General features: G+C 40.5%; 1 protein-coding gene across 2 annotated transcripts in view; it reads left to right on the top strand.

Annotated features, from left to right (window-relative positions):
- Positions 1-193: 193 nt before the first annotated feature.
- Positions 194-12,529, top strand: part of APPL1 (adaptor protein, phosphotyrosine interacting with PH domain and leucine zipper 1) — a 40,276-nt gene continuing 27,940 nt past the window's right edge. The window contains exons 1-4 of one of the 2 annotated variants that reach the window (XM_036266979.1): positions 194-389; positions 9,319-9,417; positions 10,656-10,715; positions 11,690-11,761. In XM_036266979.1, the coding sequence (XP_036122872.1) occupies positions 336-389; positions 9,319-9,417; positions 10,656-10,715; positions 11,690-11,761 (285 nt within the window). In that variant the 5' untranslated portion in view covers positions 194-335. The remainder of the gene's footprint in view (positions 390-9,318; positions 9,418-10,655; positions 10,716-11,689; positions 11,762-12,529) is intronic. The other variant, XM_036266981.1, reaches the window with a different exon arrangement.

Genomic DNA, 12,529 nt, shown 5'->3' with positions numbered 1-12,529 from the left:
GCACGGTCGGTGCCCGCTGGAAAGTGGGAGCGCCGCCTGGGAGGCCCGCACTCACCGCAGAGCCCCAGGAGGCAAAGGAACCTCGCGCCCAGCCCCACCGCGCTGACAGGCGTCGTCGAGAGCCAATGAGCGTGCCGGGAGGCGGGGCAGGGAGACCGAAGGGGCGGGATTTCCCGCCTGACCGTCTGGCTCCTAGCGAGGGCTGCGCGGGTGCGGGCGGGGCGGCTGCAGAGCCTGCGGGAGAGGGTGGGTCGGGGTCAGCTGCTGTGGGTGGGTCGGCGTGGGGAACTGTGGGCGGCCACCGCGTCTCCTGCCGCTGCCCTTCTTCCGCCACGATGCCTGGGATCGACAAGCTGCCTATCGAAGAGACGCTGGAGGACAGCCCGCAGGTGAGGCGCGGGCGGCGGCGGGAGGCGAGGGAAGGACCGGCGCGGGCCGACCTCAAGCCTGAGGTCGCCGCGGCCGCAGGTGCCCGCCCCAGCCCAGTGGGGCGCTGCCGCCCTGAGCCCCCGCCCAAGGCGGGCCACGCCGAGAGCCACTAAAGCCGGGCCTCCCGCCCGCGGCCCGCGTGGGCCTGCACCGCTAGGCCGACAGCCTCGCGAGGGGTCTGGGACGTCGGCGTTCACGTAGGTGCGCGGGGCTTCCTTCTTTTTGTCGAAAGGTGCGTTTTTATCGCCCTGATGTAAGGTGATCAATCTCGATCCTGGAATTTTCTCCCCGAAAATCTCTTCGGGGAAAATGCAGGAGAAAGAACCCAGTAGACTTATTTGATGATTTCTGATCAAGCTAGGGAAGGGGATGGATAGTTTTTCTAAGGGAGATGCTGAAAGGCTGTTCATTTGCCCATGTGGAGAGTCTTTGGTGAATCCCGTCTTGGTCCTGGATCCCTCCTCGTCTTGTGTGCCCAGTGTCGTGGCCGTGATTGTAGCCGCTGTCACTCGGGCTGTGCAGGGCGTGTGATGACGCGCCTTCGCGGGCTCCACCACTGCTGTGCCTCTTTGCAGACTTAGCCCTGATAAACTCATCAAAATAAAAGCCCTGTGTTCTGTGTTTTGCGGCTTGCTGATGATGCTGGTGTGATTGCTTTAGCTTAAGACAATCTAGGAAGACAACATTTGTTATGTTTTCAGTACTGAAGAATGAAAGCAGCGATATTAAAAACATGTTGGGTCCTGCAGGTGTGGCTCAGTTGGTTGAGCGACGACCTATGCAAGAGGTCTCCCGTTTGATTTCTGGTCAGGACACATGCCCAGGTTGTGGGCCCGATTCCCAGCTGGGGAGCCAGGAGGTGGCCAGTTGATGTTCTCTTTGATCAATGCTTCTATCTCTCTCTCCCTCTCTCTAAAATCAATAAAGGGGAGAAAAACATGTTCGTGGGAACAATAACTTGCATAGAGAAACTTCATCCTTAAGTCTGTCTTACATAATTAAACTATTTAAGACCACGTTGATGGTTGAGTACCACTTAGAATGAAGAAAATGTTCTGGGTTGTTCATTTAGAACTACAGTTCCATGTATTTCATGTGTCTTAGCAGTTTAATATGGCCTCAAAAGAACAGGAGGGACTAGATCTCCCTTTCCTGAGTCTAACGTGTACTGTGGATTTTTTTTTTAATTAAGAAATTGATTGATTTTAGAAAGAGAGAAAGAAAAAAACAAAACAAAAATGTGGATTTGTTTCATTTATTCATGTATTCATTGGTTGATTCTTGTATGTGCCCTGACTGGGGATGGAACCTGCAACCTTGGCATGTTAGGACGATGCTCCAACCAACTGAGCTAGGGCTTGTGCCAAGTTTAATTGCCAAGTTGAAATTGGGCTCTGATTGTGGAATTGATTTTTTTTTTTATGCTGAAAGTTATCTTCACAGGCCAGTTGCCTGCTGGTAATAAATATACTCTTATCAGCCTATACCGACACAAAGAGAAACCCACTTTTTGGCTAATTTGCCTGCTAAAATAAACAGTTCAAATTCTTAATTTCTGTAGTGTAAAGTTTTAAGCTATATTTGTTTCAGACATTTTGCAAAAATTTTGTTGGATGTATTTGGTCAGGTGTACTTTGTGCTTCTACTTTTTTATTATCTAAGAATCAACAGGTTGCCTTACCCTTCATTTACCTGGCCTGGCTTTTATAGCTCATGAAGACTATACACAGTTCCAGATGGGTTGTACAGTGCCCTGGCCATATCTTGTGAAGAGGATATAATCTCTTGACTCATTTCTTTTTTTTTTTAATCTTCACCCGAGGACATTTTTGCATAGAGCGAGAGAGAGAAAGAGAGAGAGAGAGAGAGAAACAAACATCGACTGGTTGCCACCCGCACGACCCCAACCAGGGCTGGGGACAAACTGCAACCAAGGTACATGCCTGTAGCGGGAACCAAACCCAGGTCTTTCTGGACCGTGGACCAAAACTCTAACCACTGAGCCAAACTGGCCAGGGCTTGACTCATTTCTTGAACTTTTCACACAATTAGTTTACAACCTGAGCATTAGTTTATTAGTTTTTTTTTCTTTTTTTACAAGAATGCCATAGTAGTATCAGTTTTACAGTAATTACAGAAATGTTTTGAAATATGTTTATTAATTGATTTTAGAGGGAGAGGAAGGGATGCGGGAGAGAGAGAAAGAAACATCAACATGAGGGAGAAATACTGATCAGCTGCCTCCTGCCTGCCCCCTACCGGAGATCCAGCCCACAACCTGGACATGTGCCCTGACAGGAATTGAACCAGTGACCTTTTAGTGCATGTGATGACAACCAACTGAGCCACTCTGGCTGGACTACCGTAATTTTTAATGAAATAGCCACATTGATATTCCAATCTCTAGAAGTAATAATTTTGAACTAGATAACATTTATTGGGAAAATTAGTTGGGGACAGCTGGGATTTGGAAAGGGAAGACACTTGGAAGTAATTCTTAGGGAGAAAATGTGGCAGAATGGAAAGCCCTGGATCTGGGATTCAGGATATAAGAGCTTTAAAAAAAAAAGTTTATTGATTTTAGAGAGAGGAAGGGAGGGAGAGAGTGAAACATCCATTTGTTTTCCCACGTGTTTATGTATTCATTGTATGAGCCCTGACCAACTATCAGACCCACAGCCTTGGTGTATTAGGATGGAGCTCTAACCCAGTGAGCTACCCAGCCAGGGCTAGGGATTTTTTTTTTTTATTATATTTTTATTGAATTTTTTTTAGAGTGAGAGGAAGGTGAAAGAGAAATAGAAACATCGATATGAGAGAGAAACATTGATTAGCTGCTTCCTATAGGACCCCAACTGGGGACTCAGCCTGAAACCCAGGCATGTGCCCTGACTGGGAATTGAATTGGGACTTCTCAGTTCATGGGATGATGCTCAATCCACTGAGCCACACTGGCCAGGCAGTGCTAAGGTTTTAATCTTCACTGCCACTTTGTCCCTTCCGCTTTAAGGCAAGTCACTCAACTAGTTTGAATCACAGTTATTATAGATAGTAAATGTTTTTGTTTTTGTACCTGGTTATAAAAATAATAATAACTTCAGAAAAATTGGAAGTACAGAAAAAATAAAAGCAGTTATGTGCCATGTACCTAGTAGCAAACCCTGTTAACAGTTTGCTTTCTTTTTTCTAATTTTTTTCTTAAACATTTTAATGTAATTGAGATTATATTGTGCATACAATTTTTATTTGGCTTTAATTTAACATTATAGCTTAAGTATGTTCACGTATTATTACATTCTGAATAAAATAATTTAAAGGCTGCATGTTTCCTTAACTGACTTAACAGTTACCCTATTGGACTTTTAGACTTTTTTCCCAAATTTTGCTTTATATACAGGGCTGAGATTCATGCTTTTGGACATAAATTTTTGTTCTTTTTTAGACTGTTTATCTAGGATAGAGTCCAAGAAGTCAAGTAACAGAGTATGGAACCTTTTAAAGCTCCTGATATAAGTTTTTATTAGATCATTTGATTCTAATCATTTAAAAATAGCCTGACAGCATTGGCTGGTTTGGCTCAGTGGTTAGAGCATCGCCCTGTGGACTGGGGATTCCTGGGTTTGATTCTGGCCAAGGGCACATACCTTGGATGTGGTTTGTCCCTGGCCCCGGTTCGGGTTCGTACAGGTGGCAACCAGTCGATGTGTTTCTCTCACATCGATGTTTCTCTCTCTCTCTCTCCCTCCCTCCCACTCTGTCTGAAGATAAATGTAAAAATATCCTCGGGTGAGGATTAAAACAATTTTTTAAAAAAATAAAATAGTCTGACAGTTGCAATGTGAAAAAGTTAGAGTTAGGGAATTGTGAAAGACTATCCTGAATTACACTTATTCTCTTTTTAGGTTTAATTTACAGTAATTATCAAATTAGGGAGGAATTTGCAAGTTCAGATCTAGCAGACAAAAATAAACCTTTTTTAGAATTATCTTGCCCAAATCACACCATTCTGCAAAAGATCATCTATTGAGGCAAAAAATCTTAGGACTATACTAGATGCCTTGTCCATGCTTATATATTGTTTTGAAAATCAGAAACAAAATGAAACTTCCTAATTAGTAAGAATAGATGATCTTTAAAAAATACTTGATTTTACATGTAGATAAATATCTTATCAACGATAATCTTATCAGTTCATGCTAGAACTGTGAAGACAAACTCCAGTCCAGTTTCTTTCTTTGATATAATATGAAATATTCATAGATTATAATACATACTCCCCCCCCCCCACACACACACACATTTTCACACTTTTGTACGAGATGTCCTTACAGCTGGTGATGTTTTGACTTGTAATCACCTACAAATGTATGCACTTGATTGTTTCTCTTAGTGGCTTGACTGGACAAGTGCAGCCTCTCAGTGTTCAGCCGACAGATCACTTTGACAACATTATCAGTTTGAAAATATTCCTTTAACACCTGGTGAGATGAAGCAATTGCCACTATTAAAACTTGCTGATTGGATCCTGGCCAGTGTAGCTCAGTTGGTTGGAGCATTGTCCCGGACACCAAAAGGTGGCAGGTCAGGGTACATGCCAGGTTGCAGGTATAGTAATGGCTTGTAAGAAAATAAAGGGTGGGGCAAAAGTTGGTTTACAGTTGTGAGTACAAGAGTTTATTCTTGTATTATTATTTATTAATTACTGTACAACTGTAAACCTACTTTTGCCCCACCCTGTATTGGAGACAAGTGGAAGTACTTCTAAGAAATATTTGTCATCTCATGGCACAGAATAGTTTTGAATGAGAAAACATAGATATTGAAGACTCTTGTATCAAAAAGTGACTCACATGAATTGGACTCTGTGAAGAAATTTTGGGATTATATTAAATTTATGCTGCTTGACCAGCGGGTGTGGCTCAGTGGTTGAGCATTGACCCATGCCCCAAGCAGTCACTGGTTTGAGTCCTGGTCAGGGCACATCCCCAGTGGGGGGCATGCAGGAGGTGGCCAGTTGATGTTCTCTCTCATCGATGTTTCTGTCTCTCCTTCTCTCTTCTTCTCTCTCTAAAATCAGTAAAGAAAAACAATTAACTAAATAAATAAAAATAAATGTATGCTGCTTGTGTTTTCCTGTTTATATGAGCATTATATATAAAATTCTGTCTAAAGGTCTGTTTCCATAAAATTTAAATTAAAAATTTCAAGACATAAGAAAACCTTAAATAATAGCTTAATTGCCAGCATTGTTTTGTTTGTTTTAGTAGTATAAAAAAAATGATGCAACTCACAGCGGATGCCATCATAGATTCAGTGAAATGGTATTGATTTTATTTTTGTGAGTTGCTAATTTTAAACAAGCATACAGCATTGAACTTGATATTTTAGTTTTAATTAGGAACCTGTTTTAACCCTGTTTAGGCTAAAATGATATTTTTTCTTTTTTTTTCTTTTATCATCACTTGAGGATCTGGTGGGGTTTTTGTTTTGTTTTGTTAATCTTCACCGAGGATATCCCTCCATTGATTCCCTTGGTAGAGTGGAAGGGAAGGAGGGAGGAAGAGAGAGAGAGAGAGAGAGAGAGAGAGAGAAAGAAACATCAATGTGAGAGAGACACATCAACTAGTTTCCTCCTGCACCACCCCAACTGGAGCTGGGGATCAAACCTGCAACCCAGGTATGTGCCCTTTACCAGGAATCAAACTCGAGACCCTTCTATCTGCGGGCTAGCACTCCAGTTGCTGAGCCAAACCAGCCAGGGCTGTTTTTTTAAAATTGATTTTAGCCCTGGCCGGTTTGTCTCAGCCGTTAGAGCGGCAGCCTGCAGTCCATAGATGCCCGGGTTCGGTTCCCACTAAGGGCACGTACCTCAGCTGCAGTTTGTCCCTGGCCCTGGTTGGGTCATGCAGGAGGCAGGCATTCGACAACAACAAAATGGAAAAAAAATGTCCTCAGGTGAGGATAAAATTGATTTTAGAGAGAGAGGAAAGGACAGACTGAAACATCTATGCTAGAGAGAAACATTGATTGGTTGCCTCTTGTATGCATCCTGACCTGGGATCAGACTGCAACCTTTTTGTGTATGGGATGATACTCCAACCAACTGAGCCACCTGGCCAGGGCAAGATGAAGTTTTAAATTTAGTTCCATTGCAGTTTTTATATAAATGTAATCCTTGAATTAGAATGATACTTTTTGGAGGAAAAAAGAAACAAGTGACAGATTTTTTTTTCTTAAAAATGGCATAGCCAAACAAGATTTCTTGTTGCTTTTCTTTTTACATTTTAAAATAGCACTTTGAGAGGTGGGAGGGGGGGGGGGCACTAGAGCTAAAAAATCGAAAGATTCTGCCAGATCTAAATCTCTGGGGCATGGGGAAGTAGAGGACTGAGATCGTGGACTTTGTATACTGGCACAATGATTTTGTGCCATTTTTTTTTTTTATCCTCACCTGAGGACATTTTTTGATATTTTGTTCAGATAGAGTGGGAGGAAGAGAGCGAGAGAGAAAAAACATCGACGTGAAAGGGACACATCAAATGGTTGCCACCCACATGACCCAACCAGGGCCGGGGACAAACTGCAACCAAGGTATGTGCCCTTAGCAGAAACCGGACCCGGGTCTCTCTGGACCACAGGCTGACGCTCCAACCACTGAGCCAAACTGGCCAGGGTATCTGTGCCTTTTTTTTTTTTTCCTCACCTAAGGATATTTTTCCATTTATCTTCAGATAGAGCGGGAGGGAGAGGCAGAGAGTGAGAGAGAGATGTGAGAGACACATTGATTGGTTGCCTCCTGCACAACCCCAACCAGGACCAGGGATGAACCATAACCGAGTTATGTGCCCTTGATTGGAATCGAACCCGAGACTCTTTGGTCCGAGGGCTGATGTTCTAACCACTGAACCAAATCATCCAGGGTGATTTTGTGGTGGGCATGAAGACTGGTGCAGCCGCTATGGAAAACAGTATGGTGTTTCCTCAAAAAATTAAAAATTGAACTGCTATTTGACCCAATGAGCCCACTTCTAGGATATATCCTAAGCCTGAAACACCAATCAGAAAGAATATATGCATCTCTATGTTCATAGCAACACTATTTACAATTGCTAAGATCTGGATACAGCCCACGTGTCCATCAATAGATGAGTGGATAAAAAAGCTGTGGTACATATACACAATGGAATACTGTGTAGCTGTAAGAAAGGTCTCTTATCCTTTGAGATGACATGGATGGACCTGGAGAGTATTATGCTAAGCAAAATAAACTAGTCAGAGAAAGACAAGTATCACATGATCTCACTTATTTGTGGAATATAATGACCAAAATAAGATGATGAACAAAATAGACCCAGAGACATAGAAGTAGGGTTCAGGCCCTGGCCGGTTTGGCTCAGCGGTTAGAGCATCGGCCCGCGGACTCGAGAGTCCCGGGTTCAGTTTCCGCTAAGGGCACATACCTCAGTTGCCGTTCGTCCCTGGCCCCTGTTGGGGTTGTGTGGGTGGCAACCACTTTCTCCCTCTCTCCCTCCCGTTCTAACTGAAGATAAATGGAAAATAAAATAAAAAGTCTATGTTTATTAAAAAAAGAAGTAGGGTTCAGACTGACAACTTCAGAGGAGGGGGGCAGGAGAAGGGAAGAGATAAACCAAAGAACTTATGTATGTAAGTATAACCAATGGATATAGACAACAATGCTGGGGGGGGGGGGGTGGCGGAAATGGGAGGAGGGTGTCTGTGGGGGGAAAAGGAGAAACATCTGTAACAAAAATAAGTAATAAAAATAAATGTATTCACTTAGTTTCTTCTGAAAATAGGAAGCTAAGAACTAAGTTGATTTTTAAAAACCAGCTTTTAAGGTTGAGATAATATTTATAGAATGAAAATGCAAGGTCATCATTTAGATTTTAAGCTGCAATTATGGCAGTAGTTTTTGGTATTTTAATTTTTCCCTGCCTTTGAGGTATAAAAAGGTGAGCATACTTTGCCTTGATATGCTGAGTTTCCTTATCTCTGATCTTTTTTATTGACAGTCTTAAATTTACCTATAAGTTTTTTCCTGTTAAAACAAAGATAATTTTTGCATGCTCATTGGGGAAAAAAAGCTTAACAATATAGAAATGTATAAAGGAGAATAAAGGAGAAAAATAGCCCTGGCCGGTTTGGCTCAGTGGTTTGAGCCTTGGCTTGTGGACCAATGAGTCTTGGGTTTGATTCCGGTCAAGGGCACATACCTCGGTTGTGGTTTGTCCCAGGCCCTGGTCAGGCCGTACAGGAGGCAACCAGTTGATGTGTTTCTCTCACATGGATGTGTCCCCCCGCCCCGCGTTGCTCCCACTCTATCTGATGATAAATAGAAAAATCTTTGGGTGAGGATTAAAAGGAAAAAGGAGAAAAACGATATCCCATATTTTGCACTCAGAAAAACATAGTTAATGTTTTATAAGCCATGTTGGAGAGGAGCACTATGGTTATTATTTTTGGGTTAGGATGGGGAGGGGTTTGGCACTCCAAAGAAAAAGAAATAATCATACTAAGTTATCCTGAAATAAGACATTTAAAATATCTGTACATGGAATACTGTTAATTTAGCCTTGAACATTTCTGTTGGTCTGTTCTTAGTTTAATTACAGATGTTTTACTTCATAAAAATACATCTTTGTTGTTCCTTCTAAAGTTTGTGTGATGTATTTGGAAAATCCCTCTGTTTTAATGAAGTGAAATTGAGAACAAAGAATCTCGACATCTTGGCATTACTATCAAAAGAGAAAATAGATTAAAACTCAGAATAATTAGAGCTCTGATATTCTAGGATTTTTCCTTTAGAAAACAAATCCCATCTGCTTTATATAATGGTTAACACAGACTTACTGCTTTTATTTTACACAGACAAGGTCTTTACTGGGTGTATTTGAAGAAGATGCTACAGCTATTTCCAACTATATGAACCAGTTGTATCAAGCTATGCGTCGGATTTATGATGCACAGGTAAAAAGCTAAAGGCTGACTCAGTGCTTTTTAAAAATGAATCTTTAATCCCAGAGATAGTTCCTGTGTTGTTTTACTGGTGCCTAGTGCTGACCTGGGCTCTTAATAATAAATACCTGTTGAATGGATAAATGAACATTAAGTATTTTGTATTACAGAGCTCACATTTCAGTTACTAACGTATAGTTTGTAGTACTACAAAAGTTATGAAGATTGAAGCATCTGTCCCTCCTCCCCATACCCAGTAAGGGCTTTCTTATTGACACTTACTGATAATGACCTTTGCCTAAGATTTGACTGAAAACTCCATATTGTCACTCATATGTTCCCTAATCATGCTTTTAAATCTTATGGAATACTTCCTCCTCTTTTTGAACAGAGTATTTGTATTTTGCCTCTATTTAGTTAATAGAAGGTAATAAAAATTGGATGTAACTCTGGGGCACAGGAGATGAATTTAAGAAAATAGAAAGGACTAGATTTTTTTGTTGAACAGGAATAAGATTTGAGACTTTGTTTATGAAATTAATTATAAGCCTTAACAACAACCCGGGTTCTATAATAAACTTTCTTTGGGATTAATTAAGTATACTCATTTTTTTCCCTTCTAATTTTCTTTCTGGACTTACATTTTCATTATGTATTTAAAGGTTGTTGTGATAGTTATTTTTTTCTTCTGATTGGTCTCTCAGGATTGGATTTCTGATCACAGATTGATATGTAAAAGAAATGTTATTTTTGTCATCACTGAGAAAAACCCTTTAAATTAAAAAATATTTTCTTCATATGGCTCTGTTGCTATATTTTATGACTAGGTTGACCACATTTTGGTTGTATGTTATTAAATGCTTATCATGGTCTAGTATCAGCATCTAGAGAGAGGGATAATCAGTTGTCAATGTAGACTCTCTTAAGATTTTGCTAAGATATGTACAGTTTACTTCTAGCTTTAAAGCTTTAACAATATTTAATTTAATGCTTAGTTTTTATTAGTTAAAAACAAGCACACACTGGGAACACTGCTGACCCCTCTGTTGATGGTGTATATTTCATGGTATGAGTTTCCTTTTAGCACTTTAATGGTAGTTCTCTTTCCAGTGATTTAGTGAGGGGTTTAGAGAACATGTTGTACAGTGTTTTATGTTAAGTAATAAATAAAAGTGCTGTAGGTATCTTCAACTAAAACTTTTTTTCTTACCAGGAATATTGCATTAATTTGAATTAATCTTTTTTTATAGAATGAATTAAGTGCAGCAACACACCTGACATCAAAACTTTTAAAAGAATATGAAAAACAGGTACTGTATATGAGAGTTTTAAAAGCATAATTTAAAATATGCAGTGCCTGTATAGTTAAGTAGAATTTCTCATCAAGAATCCTAAGCTTTTTGCCCTGGGCGGTTTGGCTCAGCAGTTAGAGTGTTGGCCTGTGGTCCAGAGAGACCTGGGTTCAGTTCCCGTTAGGGGCACGTACCTCGGTTGCAGTTTGTCCCCAGCCCTGGTTGGGTCGTGTGGATGGCAACCACTCAATGTGTCCCTTTCACATCGATGTTTTTTTCTCTCTCTCTCCCCCTCCCACTCTATCTGAGCAAAAAATGGAAAAATGTCCTCGGGTGAGGATTAAAAAAAAAAGAATCCTAAGCTTTGTTGAATTCACAGAATTTTTATATGCCATTGAAATTTCATTAGCACTCATATCTAATTTTAATGATTTAGTGTTAGATACAGAGGTTATCTAATTGACCTCTGTTCTTTTTACAAATTAAGAAACTGAAGCTTGCTTAAGTTACACAGCTGGTTATTGGAGGAGCTAAATACCAAATCTTTGAACTCCAAGTATGGTGTGCATTCTTATATACCATGTTAATTGGTTGCTTAGCAACATTATAATTAATGTTTAGTAATTATATGACTTATACTAGTTTATTAAAATGGTATTTTTAGCCCAGCTGGTGTGGCTCAGTGGATTGAGCATCGTCCCGTGGACTGAAAGGTCCCAGTTTGATTCCCGGTCAGGAAACTTGCCGGGGTTGCTGGCTCTATCCCCAGTAGGGGGCATGCATGAGGCAGTCGATGGATGTATCTTTCTCACATTGATGTTTCTATCTCTCTCTCTAAAGAAAATCAATAAAAATATATTAACAAAAGATACTTTCAGAGCTTATTCAAAATTTTAGAAGTTTTCTGAAGTTATTGAAAAGTAAATTATAATGTCATTACAGAAGACATACAACATTGATTCTTTACCTCATCTCTGTTTCTCACCTTTCAGCATTTTCCTTTGGGGGGTGATGATGAAGTTATGAGCTCTACTTTGCAACAGTTTTCAAAAGTTATAGACGAGGTAAGTGTTTATTTTATTTTGCTTGAATAGGTGGTCTTATAATTAAGTTATTCAAGCTGTTTAGTTTTTATTGGGAACTTTTATTATTATGATGTAAGTAAACCTCTAAGATTACCCTTTAAGCCCTGCACAGTGGTCTCCATGGTTAGAGCATTGGCCCACACACTGAAGGGTCTCGGGTTTGATTCCTGGTCAAGGGCACGTATCTGGGTTGCAGGTTCAATCCCCCATCCCCGGTAGGGGCACATGTGAGAAGCAACCAATCCATGTGTCTCTCTCTCATTGATGTTTCTCTCTCTCTCTCTCTCTCTCTCTTGTTCTCTCCCTCTCTCTGTCCCTCTCCTCCTTTCCCCCTCACTCCCCCTACCTCTTCCTCCCTCTCTTCCACTCTCTCTAAAAATCCTCAGGTGAAGATTAACAATAAAAAAGATTACTATATAAGAAGGACCTTATTTCACATCTTTGTCTCTGTAAAAACAATACTTTCTTTGTCTGATTAAAACAAATGTTTTCAAGGAATAAACATATAGATATGCTCTCCCAGTTCATGCAACACTCTCCCAGTGTTTCATTGTCTTATTTGATGTACTCAGGGAGAGAAGAGTTTTAAACTGTAACCTAGACTCTATGGTTTTTCTTTTTTGCCTTCAGGCAACCTTTTACTATTTGGTTTATTAATCCTTCCATTCTAAATAGCCAATATCAACTTTTAATTTCTCTAACTAGTCTCAGAACAAATCACTAAACAAAAAGACCTGGAAGTTAGGA

Source organism: Molossus molossus, unplaced genomic scaffold (assembly GCF_014108415.1).
Source record: "Molossus molossus isolate mMolMol1 unplaced genomic scaffold, mMolMol1.p scaffold_m16_p_18, whole genome shotgun sequence".
NCBI classification, from domain to species: Eukaryota; Metazoa; Chordata; class Mammalia; order Chiroptera; family Molossidae; genus Molossus; species Molossus molossus.
Note: the sequence above shows the minus strand (reverse complement) of the source record. Positions and strands in the feature narration are given on the sequence as shown.